Source organism: Capricornis sumatraensis, chromosome 1 (genome assembly GCF_032405125.1).
Source record: "Capricornis sumatraensis isolate serow.1 chromosome 1, serow.2, whole genome shotgun sequence".
NCBI lineage: Eukaryota > Metazoa > Chordata > Mammalia > Artiodactyla > Bovidae > Capricornis > Capricornis sumatraensis.
In genome coordinates this window covers 109,288,641-109,309,832 of record NC_091069.1, presented here as the reverse complement: position 1 = coordinate 109,309,832, position 21,192 = coordinate 109,288,641, and the positions used below count along the sequence as shown (strand labels likewise).

Below are 21,192 nucleotides of genomic sequence, written 5' to 3'. Positions count from 1 at the left end.
AGCACCTACCTTACATGAAATTTTAAAGGTTTAAAATTTTCTTAATGAAAACATAAAAGCCTCATCATAAGATATTCCAAAAATAATAAACAAATATTCTTATAGTCCATGACTATACCTGAGCTGTAAGAAATTCTGTTCATTCCGCAAAAATGTCAAGCAAGCTGTTTTACAGGTTTACATGATATGCTATACATTGCAACCGTATTTTTTTGGAAAGAAAGATTTACTTTTAGAAGCAGCAGCAGAACCCAAGAAAGCAAAAATTTGTACCCAAACTGGCATCTCTCCCCACTCTCATCAAAAACCTTCAGCACGCAAAGAAAACTTTGAAAAACAATACGGTCTGGTTAAAAGGAAATAAAAGCATGACCTGTGAGGTGAAATACAATGAGGGGGTTATCAGAATCTTCTTTTGAAAAAAAGAAAAAAAAAAGGTTGAATCTGAATTACTGCAAGCAAACAGATCCTGATGAGCTGGGTTGCAAGAGAAGACTTACAGAGCACTGCTACAGCCCCAGACTCGAACATGAGACATTCTTCCTTATGCCTGGTTTCCACTATGAGGCTGAAAGGTGGGGGATCCAATTTGTGATAGATTCGAAATCCTTTGCTGAACGCCATTCTCCTTTCTTCGGAGGCAGCCCTGTGAAAACCAAGCAAAGCAAATGAAGCTAACGTTTCCTTCTGCAGCAAGGACTGCAAGCCATCACGAAGTCCCTCCCTGCCAGGTTTTGATGGGGGGGGGGGTGAAAAAAAAAAACGGAGGGAGTGCGGAGAGAGCTAGGGGACAGAATGGTTTATTCCAAAAGATAAGTCGTCACTTAATTTTTTACCGAAAAGCAAGAGGGAAAGCGGTCTCATAGCAAGGCAAGACAGGGTTCTCTTGTCACTCCAAGTTCCAAGAACGGTTTGGTTAAGATGAGTTTCCCCTTTCTGTTTACCAAAAAGGAAAAAAAAAAATTGAGTCTATTTTCGCTCGGGAGTGGTTTATCCGCTTTCTGCTTCGGGATTTGTCACTGCCGTTTGAAAGGGAAAACGATTCGGAAACTTCAAACCGATCCCCTGGGCTGGGGGGCGGGGGGGAAGAGACGAAGGTGGGAAGAAAGGTGAACAGGGTTGATTCAAAGCTCCTTAGGGGTGAGAGAAGAGAAAGGATTATTCGACACCACAGGAGCTCCCGGGGCGGGGAGCGGCAGTGAAAAGAAGCCGCCCAAGCCCTGGGCACCGCCGACTGACGGGTTCGGAGGCAGGTAAATATCAATGGCCACCGGGGTGGGGAGAAGAGTCAAGACTCGGGACTGGACCAGGGCTCCTCGGGCCGTCGACAGCCCGGAAAGCGGCCCCTTCTCAGGAGGGGACGCAAGCGCCTGAAAAGCCCCATTCCTCCGTTATACGCCAGAAGAGAAGACCCGGCTCCCAGACGGACTCTCTGCCTTTCCCGCGGGCAGGCACGCTGACAGCCGCTGTCACCTCAGTACCCCCTCCGCCCGGCGCGGCGCCCCGCATAAAACCGGCGGTCCCCCACCCACCCCGCCTGCCCTCCCGTACCCGGGCTGCCGGCGGTGGCCGCTCACCGCTGCCGCCGTGCTGCGGAGGAGGAGACTGCTCCAGGAAGCGCCGGCCCGCGAGCCTCGCAGCCGGTGGGTCTGGCCGCGGCCGCTCCCCGCCCCCCGACAGGCCGGCTGTCTCACCTCTTTCTTCGGCTCCTCCTCCTTCCGCGGCCGCCGCCGCCGCAACCGTCACTTCCGCTCTGGCGCGTCTGTCTCTTCCGCATTGCGCCGCGGCCGAGGGGCGGAAGGCCCGCCCGCCCCCTTAGCGGGGAAGGGGCGGGGCGTCTTGGGAGGTCCCGCCCCACTGCTTGACTACGCCGCGGGTCGGTTATCCGTGAGCTGCCCGCCGCCTCCGCGCGCAGCGACCTTCGCTTCGGGCGGCGTGTTTCCCCAGGCGGCGGCTGCAGGTCCCACCGCTGAGGATGCCGGGAGAGCGAAGATGCGGCCTCCCCCGCCTCCCCTCGCGTGGTCTCCTCAGAGCTTACCGACCCTCCCGTAGGGTACCGGGGAGGGACTCTGAGGAAAACTTCGGGGGCTTGCCCCAGAAGGCGTCAGGACTACCCCCCGCCACCCGCACCGGCCTAACGGGCTCGGGGTTAGGCCTGGGGACGGCAGCACGCCAGACAAGCGGGCAGCGCCAAGAGCTGTCCATGGTGTCTCACGGCGTCTGGGTAGGTAGCAGAAGAGCTGGTTGCCCGCTTTGGAACATCTCTGTTCGCTGCCGTTTTCTTGTGTGTTCTGGAGCTCTCCGGAGCACCGTAAAAGAGTTGTCTGCTGTCTGAAATCACAAGCCAGGATCTCGAGACTTCCACACGGCCGTACTGAGGCCCAGGCAGTAGCTCTGGGTCGTCACCGGATGGCGAATAGCTCTCGCCAACCGTGTAATTTCACAGCTCAGGGCATCTTATCATTTCACCCTATCCTCATTTTCCAACAAAGCATGCTTCCTGGATAATATCAGTTTGTCCCATGGACTTCTCAGTCCATTTCCACTTAATAGACCTAAACTTGGGAATGAAGTCAAAACCCACAAGGTGAAAAGGAATTGGAATAAACTCAAAAGAACTCTGCACCTCAGGAAATCATTTCCTCTTGCTTTGCCTCTTTCCCTTCTTGCTTTTATTAACAACAAAAGCAGAATTTAAATTTAGTGTATTGCACGAGATCATTTTCCCCTCCAGGCCCTATCATGTGACTTAACATTTTTTCATCCATTTTAGAGAATCTGAAACCATACGAATTTCAGTATACCAAAGTAGCTACAATTCATTAGCAAAGAAACCACTTCTTTTATGGAAGGAAATATGCAAAGACACGGGTTTCGTTTGAGGACCGGAGGGGATTTCTCTCGTTTAGTACCATCTCCTTAGAAAAACTGTTTTTGCTCTTTGTAGTGCTTTCTAACAGTAGCCTCAGAACTAAACTCATTAAGACACTCTACTGGTCTATGGTTGCTTTATTTTCTTTTTCCTCTCCAGAAGAATCTATTTCTTTTATGACCACACCCTGTGGCATGCAGGATCTTAGTTCCCTGAGATCAGGGAGTGAACTGAATGTGGCTGTTAAAACCACGGCCAGTTTTAACCATTGAACCACCAGGGAAGTAACCAGAAGAATCCATTTCGATTGGAGGTTGCACTGGACAGAGAAAAATGAAATGGGAGTGAGAATGGACCTTTTTCTTTTTTGCCTTTCTAGGTATATTACTTGTATAGCCCCAAAGGAATAGCAGATAGGCACCAGAAAAACTTATGGAAGGTTATGGCTTCAGATGTGTTGATGTAATTGAGTATGATGCTGGCAAGTTGTTCTTTTTTTTATGACAGCTGAGACCCAGAAAAGTTAACTTGTTAAAAGTTACTCAGTGTGATGATAAAATTTAAAAAAAAAATTAAAAGAACAAACAAAAAAATTACTTTGAAGTAGGGTTGGGACCACCAAACTTGCCCACTTCATATCAGTGCTAGGCTGTTTTCAATGATCTGCCTATTCCTGGTTCCTTTGGATTTCAACTAAGGAAATTTAGGTTAACATTTCTTGGTTCTGGTCTGAATTGCTGCTTTTTTCTTTGAATTAGACTGGACTCTTTTTCAAGAGTTGTCAGAAGGCCACAGCTTTACCAAGTCTTTTCAAAACAGATCATTGTAGTCATGAAATAAGCACATGTTCAGGGTTTAAAAACATACTTGTGTTAGTCACTCAGTCCTGTCTGACTCTTTGCAACTCCACGGTCTGTCCATTGAATTCTCCAGATAAGAATACTGAAGTGGGTAGCCATTCTCCAAGAGATCTTCCCAACCCAGGGATTGAACCCAGGTCTGCCTACATTGCAGGCAGATTCTTTAAAAACATAAGCGCCATTTTATTAGTGATTTTTAAAAACTGTCACTCCTTGTTTATCTTGTTTCTCTTTTATTTGTACTTCTATATTACAACATTTGAAAATAGCTGGCCAAATTGTCACCAAATTTGAAGCTTGGAATGGGCTGACTTTAAAATACAAGTTAAATGGCATACACAAACTTCTCAGTGAAGTCCTAAGGGCCTATGGAGATGGGCTGACACAATCTTGACCCTTGAAAATGAACAGCGAGGCCTGTGGTTGGATGAAAAATAGTACCTCCTAAAGATATCCACATCAGAGACATTACTTTGCCGACTAAGGTCCATCTAGTTATGGCTATGGTTTTTCCAGTGGTCATGTATGGATGTGAGAGTTGGACTGTGAAGAAGGCTGAGCGCCAAAGAATTGATGCTTTTGAACTGTAGTGTTGGAGAAGACTCTTGAGAGTCCCTTGGACTGCAAGGAGATCCAATCAGTCCATTCTGAAGGAAATCAGCCCTGGGTGTTCTTTGGAAGGAATGATGCTAAAGCTGAAGCTCCAGTACTTTGGCCACTTCATGCGAAGGGTTGACTCATTGGAAAAGACGTTGATGCTGGGAGGGATTGGGGGCAGAAGGGGATGACCGAGGATGAGATGGCTGGATGGCATCACCGACTCGATGAACGCGAGTCTGAGTGAACTCCGGGATTTGGTGATGGACAGGGAGGCTTGGCGTGCTGCGATTCATGGGGTCGCAAAGAGTCGGACACAACTGAGTGACTGAACTGAACTGAACTGAACCCCTAGAACATGTGAATATTAATTTCTAGGGAAAACAAGGCTCTGTAGAGATGTTTGTATTAAGGATTTTGAAGTTACTTTGGATTACCTGGGTATTCCCTAAGTGCAATCACAAACGCCCTCATAAGACAGCAGAGGGAGACTTCACACACATACATGCACACACTTACACACACAGAGACAGTATGAAGACAGGTAGCGACTGCAGCAATGTGGTCACTAGCCAAGGGATGTCAGTGGCCACCAGAAGGCAGGGAGGATTCTTCCCTGGAGTCTTAGAAGGGAGCACAGTTCTGCAAATATCTTCATTTCAAATCTCTGGACTCCAGAACTGTGAGGAAATGAATTTCTGCTGTTTTAATCTACAGTTTGTGGTAATTTGTTACAGCAGCCACAGACAACTAAGAAAAGACAATGTAACTTTCCATCAGGAGAGAAACGGAGCTCAGTAAAACAACCTGATAGATGTTTTAAGATAACAGCTCCCATAGCTTCGATTAATTGAAGGCAAACACTATGATTTTTAGGGATTTCCCTGGTGGTTAAGAATCTGCATTTCCAGTGCAGGGGGCATGGGTTCCATCCCTGGTCAGGGAACTAAGATCCCACACGCCAAAAAAAAGAAAAAAAAAACCCAACATGATCTTTAAATGTTGGGTTTTGACCAAATTAGTCTCCTATGGACAATTCCCTGTATCAGGTTGAAACATACATTTGTTGTTTCTTTAGAAATCATTGATTATCTCAATAACATAAAAAATATACCGTATGTTACAAGGCTATGAATTTTGACATATTCACGTATATTAATGGTAGCCTACTTTTCCTGGATTTCCTTATCAAAAATGCTAGAAAGCATTTGGTAAATTTGGGGAATGTTAACAGCCTGATTCTGTTATCTTTAATAGCTCCTTTCAGGTTATGGAGACAGATACAGATCTTCGTATCAAGATCTGCAAAGATCCATTATAAAGGCATGGATGACTCCTTGTTAAAAAGAAAACAATGGTCTTGAGGAGCAACACAATGGTAAGTTATAAATAGCATTAGTTAGCTATTTGCTTTGAACAAGTTCATAGTAATCAGTGAAGGATAAGATTTTAAATAAGACAAATTTTGTCAGTTGAAAACATGTAAGTTTGAGAGCAGAATCATTGAGAATAAAATCAAAAACATCAAAGACTGAAAAACTGTTCACACATACCAGAGTTAAGGAAATTGCCACTGGAGCATACAGGGAACTTGTATGTGACACTTGTTTTCATTTGGAAAAAAGAGACCCAGTCAAGGGAGCTCAGTGGTTTGTGTTAATGATATACAAGGATTCTTGTGGAAATCAAAGGACCAGAGCCATAACAGGACTTGGCCTTCCCAAGATCAGAGTGGTAGGATGTTCATTGTTCAGTCTGGCTCTTGCTGGCTACACAGCAGGCACTGTGGAATTTCAGCATCTAAAGGTACATGTAAAAGGTAAGCTTTCATGGTCAAACTGCTTTTGTGAAGTAGCTTAAAATGGCTTCTACAGGATCTGTCAAATCTTTTATCCTTTATCATGTATTTTGAATTGTCAAGCATGGGGTAAAAGGTACATTTTCCTAAATATCTTTTTAAAATTTATTAAGTCAATTTACAATGTTGTGTTAATTTCTGCTGTACAGCAAAGTTATATGTACATTTTTTCATATTTTTTCCAATATTTTCATATTTTTTCAAATATGGTTTACATATCATATTGAATATATTGTTTCCTGTGCTATATAGTAGGACCTTTTCTTTATCCATTCTGTCTGTTAAGTTGCTTCAGTCATGTCCAACTCTTGGCAACCCCATGGACTTATGTAGCTCACCAGGCTGAGCTAGTCCACGGGATGGATTCTCCAGGCAAGAGTACTGGAGCGGATTGCCATCCCCTACTGCAGGGGATCTTCCTGACCCAGGGATTGAATCCGCATCTCTTTAAGCATTGGCAGGCAGGGTCTTTACCACTAGTGCCACCTGGGAAGCCAGTATATATAGCAGGACCTTGTTCTTTATCCATTCTAAAGAATGGGTTTTTACAACTGTTAATCCTAAACTCTCAACCCAACCCCACCAAACCATGGGACCACAAGTCTGTTCTCTGTGAGTCTGTTTCTGTTTCATAGCTAAGTTCATTTGTGCCATATTTCAGATTCCACATATAAGTGATATCACATGGCCAGTATGCTCAAACTTATGTCCACTCAGTCAGTGATGCCATCCAACCATCTCATCCTCTGTTGCCCCCTTCTCCATTTGCCTTCAATTTTTCCCAGCATCAGGGTCTTTTCCAGTGAGTCTGCTCTTCACATCAGGTGACCAAAGTATTCGAACTTCAGCTTCAGCATCAGTTCTTCCAATGAATATTCAGGGTTGATTTCCTTTAGGATTGGCTAGTTTGATCTCCTTGCAGTCCAAGGGACTTTCTGACTTACTTCATTGCTATGAATATTGGGGTGCATATCTTTTTGAATTTCAGTTTTGTCCCTATATGCCCAGGAATGGGATTGCTGGATCAAATGGCAACTCTTTTTTAGTTTTTTAAGGAAACTCCATACTGTTCTCCATAGTGCTAGACCAATTTTCATTCCCACCAACAGTGTAGAAGGGTTTCCTTTCCTCCACACCTTCTCCAGCATGTTATGTGTAGATTTTTTAAATGATGGCCATTCTGACCAGTGTGAATTGGTACCTCACTGTAGTTTTTATTTGCCTTTCTCTAATAGTGACATTAAGCATCTTATTCATGTGCCTGTTGGCCATCTGTCTTTTTTGGAGGAATGTCTATTTAGGCCTCCTGCCCATTTTTTGATTGGGTTTTTGTTTACATATTTTGGAAATTAAGCCCTTGTCAGTCATGTCATTTGCAAATATCCCAATTTGTAGGTATCTTTTTCTTTTATGGTTTCCTTTGCTGTATAAAAACTTGTAAATTTGATTCAGTTCAGTTCACTCACTCAGTCGTGTCCGACTTTGTGACTCCATGAATTGCAGCACACCAGGCCTCCCTGTCCATCACCAAATCCCGGAGTTCACTCAGACTCATGTCCATTGAGTCAGTGATGCCATCCAGCCATCTCATCCTCTGTTGTCCCCTTCTCCTCCTGCCCCCAATCCCTCCCAGCATCAGAGTCTTTTCCAATGAGTCAACTCTTCGCATGAGGTGGCCAAAGTACTGGAGTTTCAGCTTCAGCATCATTCCCTCCAAAGAAATCCCAGGGCTGATTTCCTTCAGAATGGACTGGTTGGATCTCCTTGCAGTCCAAGGGACTCTCAAGAGTCTTCTCCAACACCACAGTTCAAAAGCATCAATTCTTCGACGCTCAGCCTTCTTCACAGTCCAACTCTTACATCCATACATGACCACTGGAAAAACCATAGCCTTGACTAGATGGACCTTTGTTGGCAAAGTAATGTCTCCGCTTCTCAATATGCTATCTAGGTTGGTCATAACTTTTCTTCCAAGGAGTAAGTGTCTTTTAATTTCATGGCTGCAGTCACCATCTGCAGTGATTTTGGAGCCCCCAAAATAAAGTCTGACACTGTTTCCCCATCTATTTCCCATGAAGTGATGGGACCAGATGCCATGATCTCCGTTTTCTGAATGTTGAGCTTTAAGCCAACTTTTTCGCTCTCTTTCATCAAGAGGCTTTTTAGTTCCTCTTCACTTTCTGCCATAAGGGTGGTGTCATCTGCATATCTGAGGTTATTGATATTTCTCCCGGCAATCTTGATTCCAGCTTGTGCTGCTTCCAGCCCAGCATTTCTCATGATGTACTCTGCATAAAAGTTAAATAAGCAGGGTGACAATATACAGCCTTGACGTACTCCTTTGCTTTTATTTCTATTACCTTGGGAGACTGACCTAAGAAATCACTGGTATGAATTGTGGTAGAGAATGTCTACATTCCCTTCTAGGAGTTTTATGGTGTCATATCTTATATTTCAGTCTCATTTTCCTAACGATCATTTAAAGTAACAGCCCCTGAACTGGTGCACCGCAGTATACATTCTGAGAAATGCTGTGCTAGGCATTTTCCTCATACTGGATGAGTCTAACCTCTGAGCCTCTTTGAGAGTTAGGGGTGACGGGGTTGGGAGGAAGCCAGTATAAATAACGGGCTCAGAGGTCCAGAAGCAGGCCAGTGACCAATCAACATTGTGTATCAATACTGATTTCATGTTAACAATTTTTAGCCTGTCTACCTTTGCTGGGCAATCTAGAGTCTCTCTTAGAAACTATGAACCCAACGCCCATAGACAGTTGTTTACCTGAAACAACAAAGTGTTCTTTGTCATAATCAAGGAATGGCAACACTCCTTCTACTACATGGATATTAGTTAGAAATGAGGAGTCATTGTAACCATAAAAAGATACAATGTAACAACTGACATTTTCATATTGTATCTTGCAGCTCTAAAACATGTGACTGCTTTTTGGGAGGATGTCAGAATTTCAAGGGAAATTCTCATTTAAAACAAAATTAGGTATTTGTCCAAATGCCCTGAACTATGCGTGTTTATAAAGGGTAAAACATTTATAATAAATCATACCCCACAAACCTATCTTTAAAACAACCAGGGAACTCTGTATTTTAGTATATTCTCATGAGGAAGTCACTTAAGATTCCTGAAAATTCTGGGCCAGTTCTGGGTGATGAGGTCTCCACTGCAGACAACTCTGGGTCAAGTCAACTGCAGCCTGTGAGAGAAGACGCGGAGCATACCTGTTTTCCTGAAACTAGGAAGCTGGTGTGGTCAACGTGGAACCGTGCTCCTTTAGATCTCCAAAGAGAGGCCATGCTCAAGAACTGTCCTCTACCCATTACTGAGCTGGTGGGGATACAAAGGCAGGCCCGCTCCGGGAAACACAAAACTCCTCAGGACCATGACTTTGTACTGAGGACTCTGTCAGCCCTGCTGAAACTTCCTTGGAATTCCACTGATGTCTGACACCTTCCGTAATTCCTTCCCGATCACCCTCAGAGGTCACACTTACTCACAATCTCTTGGCTCTAAAGCTCTCTCAGCCTCCTCCCACTCCCTCACCTTCACTCCCATCATCATTTCCACCCCCCAAATCTCTTGTATATCCAATGCTATCTCAGGGACTGCTCCCCAGAGGACCTGAACTAACACACTGGGGGACTTACCCTCCCCCTCTTTTCTTTGGCCAAGGGTTGCTCCCAGAGGTGTTGGACCCTCTAGCCTGTACCACAGGCTGAGAAAGCCCTCCGGCACAGCTGCAGGTGTTTGCACCATGACATCAATAAGGATGTGGCTCACCAGCATCATCTGGTACACAACAGTAGTTATCGGTATTTATGGCTGTGGTTTATAGTCTCAATAACTTTCCTTTTCAAAAACCCTCCTCATCTATTTTGCAAGTATTTTTAAAAACTGTGCCAAAAGAAAAAACTGGAAAGACAAAAACCTCAAGCTTTATTAAAATGTCACCCTCTGAATTTAAACATTTGACAATTTCCTTCCTAAGAAAGAATGTCCTTCACCTATTTCAGGAATAAAAAACTTCTGGTGTAGATATAAGAACTACTTGTTCAACACACAGTTCTATGCTAAATTCACCAAACTCACTCCTGAAAGTATAAGAGCCTGATGGATTTTATAGGATGAAGAATCTGAGTTTAACTTCGAGTCCTTAAAAGCAGATATAGGAAAAGTAATCAGTCCAGTAGGTTTCAAAAAACAAATTTAAGGCACAAATGATGTGCATGTCATATATATATATATATACATATCTATATATTTTAGTACACTGAAGTTGAGAATAAGCCTTCTATTTTAATTCTATTTAGTAGCCCACTGAGTTGTAACAAAATTCATCAAGAATGAATCTGTAGGGATAAGCAGTGTTCCTACAATAAAGATAAAACTGACAAGAGCAATAAAGAGTGCATGACACTGTTCTACACAGTATTTGACTTGACCAAGGATACTCATGATAATTATCTCACTATATCAGTCATTTGAAATGCTCTAAGTAAAATTAGTCGCCAGCCAAATACAACAATGGTTCTATTTAAAAATTAATTTAATGCTTGGCTAAAGGCTAATTACATATGTAACTATCAAACAGTAGTTCTTAATTTCCATAAAGTTCTTTTGAAAATCACAGAATCATTTACAACATGGTATATTATAGGGCTTCCCTGGTGGTTCAGTCGGTAAAGAATCCCCCCGCAGTGTGGGACACCTGGGTTCGATCCCTGGGTTGGGAAGATCCCCTGGAGGAGGGCACGGCAATTCACTCCAGTATTTTTGCCTAGAGAATCCCCAAGGACAGAGGAGCCTGGTAGGCTACAGTCCACAGGGTCTCAAACAGTCAGACACGACTGAGCAACTAAGCACAGTACATAAACATTATAGAAGACCATGGGTATTAAACTGCCTGGGTGTGGCGAATCAGCAAAATGTGTTCTTTATTGCATATATAACTCACATATGTGGGATTTTAAATATAATGCTAGACTACTAAAATACAAATGCATGTATTTAACCTGGTCAGGGAGTAAAATCATAATGAGACAGGACAGTCAGCCCAAACCATGCAGTTAGGTTGTGGGTCTATTATTTCCAAAAATGAAATGTCTGTGTTCTTTTCAGAAACCTATGTTGCATATATTATTTAGAGCTCACATTAAACGAACAGTTGACTGTAATGCTAACTCAGGAAGGAAAAAAAGTTCACCATTCACCAATGACTAAGTCCACACTCAACTCTCAATTTTAAGGCAGCACAGCTTCAGTGACAGCAACTGCTAACCAAAAGTGATGAATATTTAGTCACTTGCCAGCCCTTTTGTTGCAACAGTGTAGTAATTTCCCTAAGACAATTTGCTACTGAATAATTTTTCTGCTGTTAAAAGGCTTACTCTGTAGAAAAACACCACAGATTTCCAGTGTGAAAGTAACTCCATGGTGGTATAAATATATATATGCGTAACTATACAGTATACACTGCACACATCCTTTACAGAGAACAGTTAACTGAGAGGGTTAATTTAATTGACCATATAAAATACTTCTGTAAACAAAGTATGGCAGGCAGTAAGGAAACCATTCATAGACTTCCTAGAAATAATCTGAATTCCTTTCATTCTGAAGAAATTGCATTTAAGGACACAGTATTGAATATTAATAACATTCTTTGTATTAAAATGAGTCAATATTTTACAGTTTAAGAAACTTTACATATATACAAAATTTTTACACTGGGAATGGTATTAGAGCAAATAGGCTTTTTTTAGTCTCATAGATCTATTTTCCTTCGATCAAAGACTTAAATTCTTTCACATTGTGGTCACTTGCAACAGACATAGCATGATCCAGAGCTCGAACACTTGCAAGGAGTTTTACTATCTGTTTTATGTTTTCTCTAAAAAAGAAAAAAGGAAACCGAAATAAGCAAGTTACAGCATGTGAAAAAAATTATCCATATTAAAAAAAAAAAATTTCCTGTTTAGATGACTACCTAGAAAAAGGACTCATTAAAAAAAAAAAAAAAAACACCCCACATCTCGTTCAGATCCATGATTTTCATTAATATCTAGAAAGGAAAGGAAGCAATCTATTGCCTAAGTACTTCAGAGCCCAGCCACCCATTCCTTCCCAAACCCAAGTCCTAGCTCTTCCAGAATACACCAGGAACATAAATTGCATTTGTGAGTATTCATCACCAGTCCATCAAGATCCAGCATAACTTCCATTCCTCTAAAATCCAATAATAAAGTATAATCTGGCTTCCTTTATCACCCAGCTACAAGTCATTCTCAGCAATCCTCAAATTTTAACATATATCAGAATTAGCTAGAGGAGTGCTGAAACACAGACCACCAAGTCCCTCCCTTGGAATTCTGTTCAGCAAGTCTGGGGTGAGGCCTGAGAATCTGCATCTCTAACAAAGCTCCCAGGTGATGCTGCTGCTGCTGGTCCAGGAAGTACGTTTAACATTAGTTTGAATCAGTGTTGACACTGTCAGTTGTCTCTTCTCTACAGAACTGTATTAAGCACCTTCCTGAGAAGAATTATAATTTGTAAGATGTTGTGACCCACGTGGAGCCTACTTTATGTGCACTACACACAGCAGGTGTTTAAATAGCTGCTAAATTCTTTTCTGTAGAAAAGTGAATACTGTTTGTTTATATTTAAACTCCCCAAAACACTGCAACCAACACCATAATGATATAAAACTTAACATAGAACACAAACATCCCCAAATTGGGATATAACCTTTAATATACTTGGGGTTTCAGTGGCGATTTTTTTCTTGGATTTATATCTGTAAAATGAACCTCGAAAGACCAAGATGCATGAGAAGGCAGAGAAAATAATGATTCATTCATTCCCCTTACAGCTGGTGCTTACTAGAAGTAGAAGTCGTCCCTTAATATTTTCATGAATAAATAACATACTGAAAAAAGATTAGGTAAGAGTTGCAAAAGTGAAAAAATACAATGCACATTTTTGGTAGGTTTATCAATATGAAGTTAATGTACAATTTAAAGTAAAATATAAACATGTCGCTACCAAAAGCATTTTAATACTAGACCCAGCAACTAAGACTCTAGATCACTGTTTCATTCAGTATTTATAAATAATTACCTTGCATTTCTTTTTTCCACATCAGAGCACCCAATACTGTTTCTGTAAATTGTATCTGCTAAGTGTACAAGGTATCGACAGAAGTTTTCTAACTGAGAAATAGTTCTTTCTCCTTTCAGATTTACGAACCACTGCTTGGGGAAACAATTAATTACCTATGGAGAAGAAAGATGTAGAACAGTTAAAACAAAAATAAAGTGCCTAAAAGCTGAGTGTAGACAACAGGTATAATGTATTTAACTAGAAGATATGCTATTGAGCTATGTATTAACTAATTACTTAGAAGGGATATTCTTTTAAACCAGATTTTCTACATAAGCTATACAAATACACTTGGATATACTCTAATATTAAACTTCGACAGACACCCAAAGTAAAAGATAATTTCTCCAAAATGTAAGTACATTGGGGACATAAAATTGATAACCAACTGCCTCACTTTCCAGTCTTCCAAGCCCTACATGAATTGAACTGACCTTTCGTCGGCAGTTTCTGATGTAATGATATGTATAGCATAAATACCAAATTACAGCCCCTCCCCCACAGAATGGTTCAGTCAGCAGGCACCTGTGCCAACAGCGGGAGCCACGCCGGCCCAGCACAGGGTGGAGAGAGCATCATGCCAGAGGGGCAGCCTAGGGCAGGCACCTAAGCAGGGCCGGCACAGCAAGGCGGCAACTCGGCATGGGGAACTGAAACCTGAGCAAGCGGAAGCCCGTTCCCACTTGCGAGAAAGCGGCCAGTGGGCAGACAAGGCGCCCCACCGAAGAACCTGGGGATGCTTGCAGAAACAACGGATTTGAACTGGGCCAAGCAAGTACCAGGTAAGCCTGGAACATCTGCCAGGAAACAAGGAAATGCTCCCCCAAATTAGAAACAAGGTCACAGAGGTCAACCTGAAGGAGCCCATACTAATCAAGTCTAGGACAATTCTTGCCAAAGATGCAAAATGTGAATATAGCCATGAGAGAATATCAGGAAAACCCAAACTAAAGGACATTCTATAAAAAAATGGCCTATCTTTCTCAGGGGTATCAAGGTATGAAGGTCAAGGAAACCTTCAAATCACAATTGAATGAAAAGGATGATCTGGAAATTTCTTTTGCCAATTTCTTTGGATATTATTGAGACAGCTGATAAAACCTGAAAAGAGCCCTAAGAATTAGGTGACAATATATAAATGTAATTTCCTAATGTTGATGTTTATACTGTAATGTACAACAAAATCTATGTTTACAGGAAACAAGACACAAAAATATTTGATGGTGAGGGAGTTATGTCAGAGAATTACTCTGACATGGTACAGGTCAAAAAGCTATACTGTACTTGCAGAATTTAATTGTATTATTGTTTAAAAATTTTTAAAAAAACTGCCAAAATTGTGTATATTAACACATGCATATAAAGTAAACTCGTGTATATAAAGTAAAAAAAAATTAACTAGAATTACTTCTTAAATGAGAAAAGAAATCATTTCTTTAGTAACACTTAGAATAGCATTCATTCAACTGTTAAAAAACTATCTCCAAGTTAAACTTTTATTAGTACCTACAAAAATAAATATTGATATAGATAGACAGATAGAAGGATAAATATACACATTTAACAGCACAAATTTTTATATAAAAAATGCTAAGGGGATTTGGGACTACCTGGGAGGCAAGCTGACTGTCAACATTACACCAAATTCAATAATCAAAGGGGTTTTCATAAATTTCTCAAATCTCTTCAAACAATTCATCTTAACGTATATGCTTTAAAAACTACAATATGTGTCATTTAACTCACATTTTGGGCTTTTTTGATGCTGTCATCTCCATATTCTGAATTCTGAAAAGCCATGAGAATGTATCTATTTAATAAACCGTCTATTGATAATTCCTGAAGAGTTTTGTTTGAGAAAATGCCGTACCATTGAAGAAAATTCCCTAAGAGCTAGAAAGAAGAGAAAAATTATTTTTCCCAGTTCCAGTGAGATATAATTGACATGTAACATTGCATAAGGTTAACGATTTAAACATATAATAATTAAAATATATATTGTGAGATGATTACCATGAGTTTAGTTAACATCACTCCCTTCACAGTTACACATCTTTTTTCTATTCTCTTAGCAATTTTCAAATATACAGTACACTACAGTTAATTACAGTCATCATGTTGTACTTTACATCCTCAGAACCTACCTTACAACTGGATGTTTGTACCTTTTGATTACTTTACCCCATCTCCCCATTCAGACAGCATATTAAAAAGCAGAGACATTACTTTGCCAACAAACGTCCATCTAGTCAAGGCTATTGTTCTTCCAGTAGTCATGTACTGATGTGAGAGTTGGACTATAAAGAAAGCTGAGCACCGAAGAATTGATGCTTTTGAACTGTGATGTTGGAGAAGACTCTTGAGAGTCCCTTGGACTGCAAGGAGATCCAACCAGTCCATCCTAAAGGAAATCAGTCCTGAATATTCAGTGGAGAAACTGATACTGAAGCTCTAATACTTTGGCCACCTCATCCAAAGAGCTGACTCATTGGAAAAGACCCTGATGCTGGGAAAGACTGACGGCAGAAGAAGGGGACAACAGAGATGAGATGGTTGGATGGCATCACCGACTCAATGGACATGAGTTTGAGTTAAACTCCAGGAGTTGGTGATGGACAGGGAGGCCTGGTGTGCTGCAGTCCATGGGGTCGCAAAGAGTTGGACTCGTCTGAATGAACTGAACTGAACCCCACCTGTGGCAACCACAAATCAGATCTCTGTTACTAGAAGTTTGTTTTTTTGAGAAGGGAAAAAAAGTACTGAGAGGCAATGTAAAGCGATTAAATTAAGTACATACAAAGTAAATTACTTACACACTAAAACACTTTATGAAATACTGTGGACCATGTCTTGCCCAAGCACTAAGCAGCAGTTTTGAAGGGCCTGAATATTTCCTAGAATGACTGAGATTTACTAAATTTTAAATAGCCACACAGAGTTAGTAGTTACTATAGTGGACAATGCAGGTAAGAACAGTTTCCATCATAACAAAGTACTGGCAGAGAAGTGATTATTCTTAGATAAATGTCCTCCCTTGAAAATCATGAAAAATGTCATAATCCTATGAACATGCCAAAAGATGAAAATTTTCTTTCTGACTACCACATTGTATGCTTCCCTGGTGGCTCACTGCCAAAGAATCCACCTGTAATGCGGGAGACTTGGGTTCAATCCCTGGATTAAGAAAATCCCCTGGAGAAGGAAATATATTCTTGCCTGAAAAATCCCATGGACAGAGGAGCCTGGCAGGCTACAGTCCATAGGGTCACAGAGTCAGACACCACTGAGAGACTAACTTGTAAGACTTGCATGTTTACCAGTCGTCATGAACCAGGACACTGGAAGCTACTTAAGCTCAATACCCATACAAAAATGGAAGTCCCCGCCCATTCTACCATAAATACTTAGATGTTCTCAGTATCTCTCATTCTAGGAAATACAACATTATCCACCCAATCAAGCAGGCCACAGCTGATGTCACTCCCAGCCTCTCCCTCAAGCTGTCTCACCCCGCCCCCACCCCTGCTGTCCCTTCTCTTGGTCCCTGCTGCCATGCCCTTAACGAAGGCTGCCGTCATCTCTTTATGGCTCTGGGACAGTTCTTCTCAAGCAGGGTCTGTGACAGAACTCAATCCTACAGAAAACGATCTGCGTAACTCTTTAATCTTCCCAAGGATGGGACGAACTAGTACCATTCCAGGTACATACACGAAAGAGGCCTTAGGGCACCAGGAGAACTGGTGAAGAGTCAGACTGGCCTGAAGGAGACTCCCATCTCTACCAGTTAACAAAGGAGTAAGCCTGGGTAGGTGATTCTGAGTCCCATCAGTGGAGTTAAGCTCACAGGGCTGTTGTGAGGATTCAAGAGAATAAAATCTGTATAAAGGGTGTGGTACAGCGCTTGGAACACAGTAAATATGTGGTAAGTACTAATTCCCATTTTCGTTATTACCATCTTTACCTACTTCAAACCATTATCTCCACACAGCAACTGCAATATCTAAAAAATGACAGTATTTTGCAAGTCACCTCCCTACTTAAAAACCCTTCCACGACCCATATAAGGGCAGATGATTTTCAACAAAGGTACAAAAGCAAACGAATTTAATAAAAGATAGTCTTTTCAACAAAGTGTGCTGGGGCAAATGAACCTAAACAACCAGGCCTCATGCCCTATATAAAAATTAACTCAAAATCGATCACAAACTTAAATGTAGAACTTAGCCATGAAATATCTAGAAGAAAGGCTAGAGAAAAAACTTAGTGGCCTTGTGTTACACGAAGATTTTTCAGATGTGACACGTAAAGCAGAATCCATAACAGGGTAAAGTAGTAACTGGGTTTCATCAGAATGAAGGACTTCTGAGAGGATGAAGACAAGCTACAGACTCGGGAAAAAGTTTGCAAATCATGTATGTGAAGTATGTGTATCAAGAATACAAAACTCAAAGCTCAATAATAAGAAAACCCAATTTAAAAAAATGGGCCAAAGATTTGCAGAAATACTTCACTAAAGAACATATGAGTGTTAGTTGCTCAGTTGTGTCCAACTCTTTACAACCCCATGGACTGTCGCCCACCAGGTTCCTCTGTCCTTGGGGTTCTCCAGGCAAGAATACTAGAATGAGTTGCCATGCCCTTCTCTAGAGGATCTTCCTGACCCAGGGATCAAACCCAGATCTGCACTGCAGGCAGTTTCTTTACCATCTGAGCCACATGAAGTATAACCCAAATAAGCAAGCACATGAAAACATGCTCAGCATCTTCAGTCATTAGGGAAACGCAAACCATTACAAGACCTGAACATACACTTGGAGAATGGCTTAAAAAAAATAAAAACTCGAAAGATACCGAGGTGTGTGAGAAAGAACTAGAACACTAATACTGCTGGTTTAGAAAACAGCTTTCAGATATTTACCTAATAATCTAGATATTTATCGAACAGAAATAAACTTATATACCTGGAAAAACCTGTATGCTGACAAGTTTATTCATAATTACTCCAAACTGTAAACTATCTGATGGATAAAAAACCACACCAAAAATGGTATATCCAGAAGAATCTGAGAAAAGATATGTATATGTATAACTGAATCACTCTACTATACAGCACAACGCTATCAAGTCAACTATATTTCAATAAAAAATTTTTAAATGCTATATTCACCATTTGAAAACAAGAATGAACATAAAATAACACTAAATTACGAATGCATTGTGTTACATGAATGCAGCCAGATTCAAAAGGCTAACTAACATATAATTCCATTCCTAAGACATTCTTACAAAGAAAACTATAAGACAATAAAAAGGGCTTAGGAACTGGGGGATTTGGGTTATAATCTTGTTGAGGAGTCTCCTATAATGTTTCCACGTAAATTATAGCTTCTATATCATCATGATTGCTTATCTCTTCCCTAACTCTAGCCATCCTGGACTTCTCTCAGTTCTAGTATATCTTTCTCTCCCTCACCTCAGGATGGAAGGGAATCTTCTATGCCCCTTGTCATATGCTCCAATACAACTCTGAATTTCTTTTTTCAAAATTCCTCCTACCTGAGGTTACTTATTTGCTATTGTCAATTGTGCTGGGTTATAAACAACATGATGGCTCTACTTCTATCTCATTCAGTGCTATATTCCCCCAACTTAGAAGAGTACCTGGTACTCTATTTGCTGAATAAATCAACTGTGGTTTAGTAAGGCATTTTGTTGGGTAGTCTGGACCTTACTGGGACTCAGAATTCATTTCCTCCTCTGGAAACATCAAACCTATGAAGTTATTTAACCAAATATTAAAATACTTTTCGAAATATACTGTATGAAAGTCAAACATAATCCAAAGCTTTCAGATAGCCTGGAGACACTTACCTTAACTGAAGACCAAAACTGTCGTTGAAAAAACAAGTAAGGTCCAGAATTTTTATTTTCCAAGACACTAAGGAAAAAAAGAGAAACACATCATGATCAAAAGCTGTGTGTTAAGTTCCATCTTATTTCTAGAAGATTTTTGTTAAGTAAGAGGTGAACAAAGGAAGCAATGAATTTTTCTGATTTTCAATTGTATTCCAGAAGACAGTAATTTTAAAAGGTAATGGCAATGTATTCTGAGATAACGGAGCACTATTTGTTTTATTCTGCTTAAGGGAAGTGGTTTCCACAATGAGCTCCTCAATTTGGGCTACAGGTTTAGACTACATAGGTAAAGTTTATATTACAAGCTATCCTTACTTTTCCCAAAATTTAAGAAGCTTTCTCTGAAAAACAATAGAGATTATTATAATCTTTAAAATTTTTAGGAATGACTTACTTTTTGGGATACAAGGGCATGAATACATCATCATCTAAAGTTCTCCTCATTCTCAATAGAAGTGCTTTTAGGTATATCTGAAGAGTTAAAAATAGATCATGCATTATAATAAGGGTTATGATAAAAGTTTAGGAAATACAAATAAGCCACATTCCAAAGCACCTAATTAACTGAGTATTCAATTTTGAGTGAAAAGCTCAAATTTACTTTCTCACCAAAGGTCTTTCTTCTTGGTTCACGCCTCATCAATTACCAAGTAATAAAGTCATTTAGAAATCTTCCAGCCCCTTAATCTACTATAGAAAGGTTTAAAATCAGACCTGTAACTCTGGTTCTTCTCAAAATGAGGTCAGTGAAAGTAAAACAATGATCAAGAGTACTTTCCTATGTCTATATTGCTTGTAAGAAAGTTCAGTGGGGGCAGCAGCAATTTAAATTTTGGAAACTAATTATATAATAACAACACCTGATTGTTTTACATGCTATTACGTGTTTCGGGATTTAAATTATCAATTGGTACACATCACAGTACTTTTCTGCTTTTCTTTCCCCCGCAAAAAAAAAGTTCTTCAAGGGATGTCTGATTGTGAATGGGGATGGGGTGGTGAGATAAGAAGTATAGATAAGAAGCTATCTAGACTCTTTTATTTTAAAACTAAAAACCACTATCTCAGGTTTTCTATATAAAGGACCAGATACCTCAAGTGGGAGAATCAGATTTTCTGACTGTAACCCACTCGTTTTCTCAACTTGTTCGTTTTCAAAGGGAGAGAATATATATAAAAATTTTAAAACGTTTCATAAGTAATAACTAAATTACCTGTGTATTTTTATTTTCTGCATTCACCACTGAAGGATATCCATTTATTAATTTTAGAGTAATTCCAACCATTCTTGAAGTCTGTGTTGTAGAAAAGGGGTCCCACATATTTTCAGCAATCACTATTAAGAAAAAAAAAAGGTAGAAAGTACTGAGATATAGACGTAAACTGCAGCTGACTTAAATCTGATGTCAAGCAGTCCTCAGTTTAGAAATGCCAATCGTGACTCTTCTAGAGCATAAGCTTCAGTTGTCTTTGTCCAATTAACCACAGGAAATGTTGAAGATTAGGCAAAGGTGAAAAGGAGACACAGATTCCTATTATTTTCTGTTTCTTGGTGAAAGTAAGATTTTTATATCCCAGGAGATTCTGTCCCAGTGTCAAGAATCTCTAACTGAACCTAAACTTTGTTCATATTTTAAATAGTTCCCTAGGTCAATGATTTCTAAACTTTTGTGAGAAACTGATGAAAGAAATGAAACTGCTCCCTGGAAAAATGCGTATCGTTCCCAAAACTATGTATTCAGTTTTGCTTCAGGCAGTCCTTAAGAGTCTAAAATCTCCCTACTGCCCCCAATTCCAGGCCCTCCCCAAGGTGGTCTTCAAAGTCCCAAGGTAAGAGACAGGTACCCTTTAGCCATCTCTGGGTCTGACTGTAACTTCATTATTAATAATGTAATTTCTATGAGAACATATGCTCT

The 21,192-nt window shown here is 40.5% G+C and overlaps 2 protein-coding genes across 5 annotated transcripts in view; both read right to left on the bottom strand.

Annotated features, from left to right (window-relative positions):
* SYNJ1 (synaptojanin 1) overlaps window positions 1–1,777 on the bottom strand; it is a 94,603-nt gene extending 92,826 nt beyond the window's left edge. For 3 of the 4 annotated variants that reach the window (XM_068980415.1, XM_068980421.1, XM_068980429.1), the window contains exon 1: window positions 501–624. In XM_068980415.1, the coding sequence (XP_068836516.1) occupies window positions 501–624 (124 nt within the window). Of the gene's footprint in view, window positions 1–500; window positions 647–1,694 lie in introns of those variants that run through there. The other variant, XM_068980406.1, reaches the window with a different exon arrangement.
* Window positions 1,778–10,443: 8,666 nt separating this feature from the next.
* The window catches only part of PAXBP1 (PAX3 and PAX7 binding protein 1), a 32,652-nt gene continuing 21,903 nt past the window's right edge, over window positions 10,444–21,192 (bottom strand). Inside the window, exons 13-18 of the mRNA XM_068963731.1 lie at window positions 20,491–20,612; window positions 19,671–19,747; window positions 19,232–19,298; window positions 15,107–15,253; window positions 13,319–13,473; window positions 10,444–12,092 (exon numbers count right to left, since the gene is read on the bottom strand). Coding sequence (XP_068819832.1) covers window positions 11,975–12,092; window positions 13,319–13,473; window positions 15,107–15,253; window positions 19,232–19,298; window positions 19,671–19,747; window positions 20,491–20,612 — 686 coding nt within the window. The 3' untranslated portion in view covers window positions 10,444–11,974. The remainder of the gene's footprint in view (window positions 12,093–13,318; window positions 13,474–15,106; window positions 15,254–19,231; window positions 19,299–19,670; window positions 19,748–20,490; window positions 20,613–21,192) is intronic.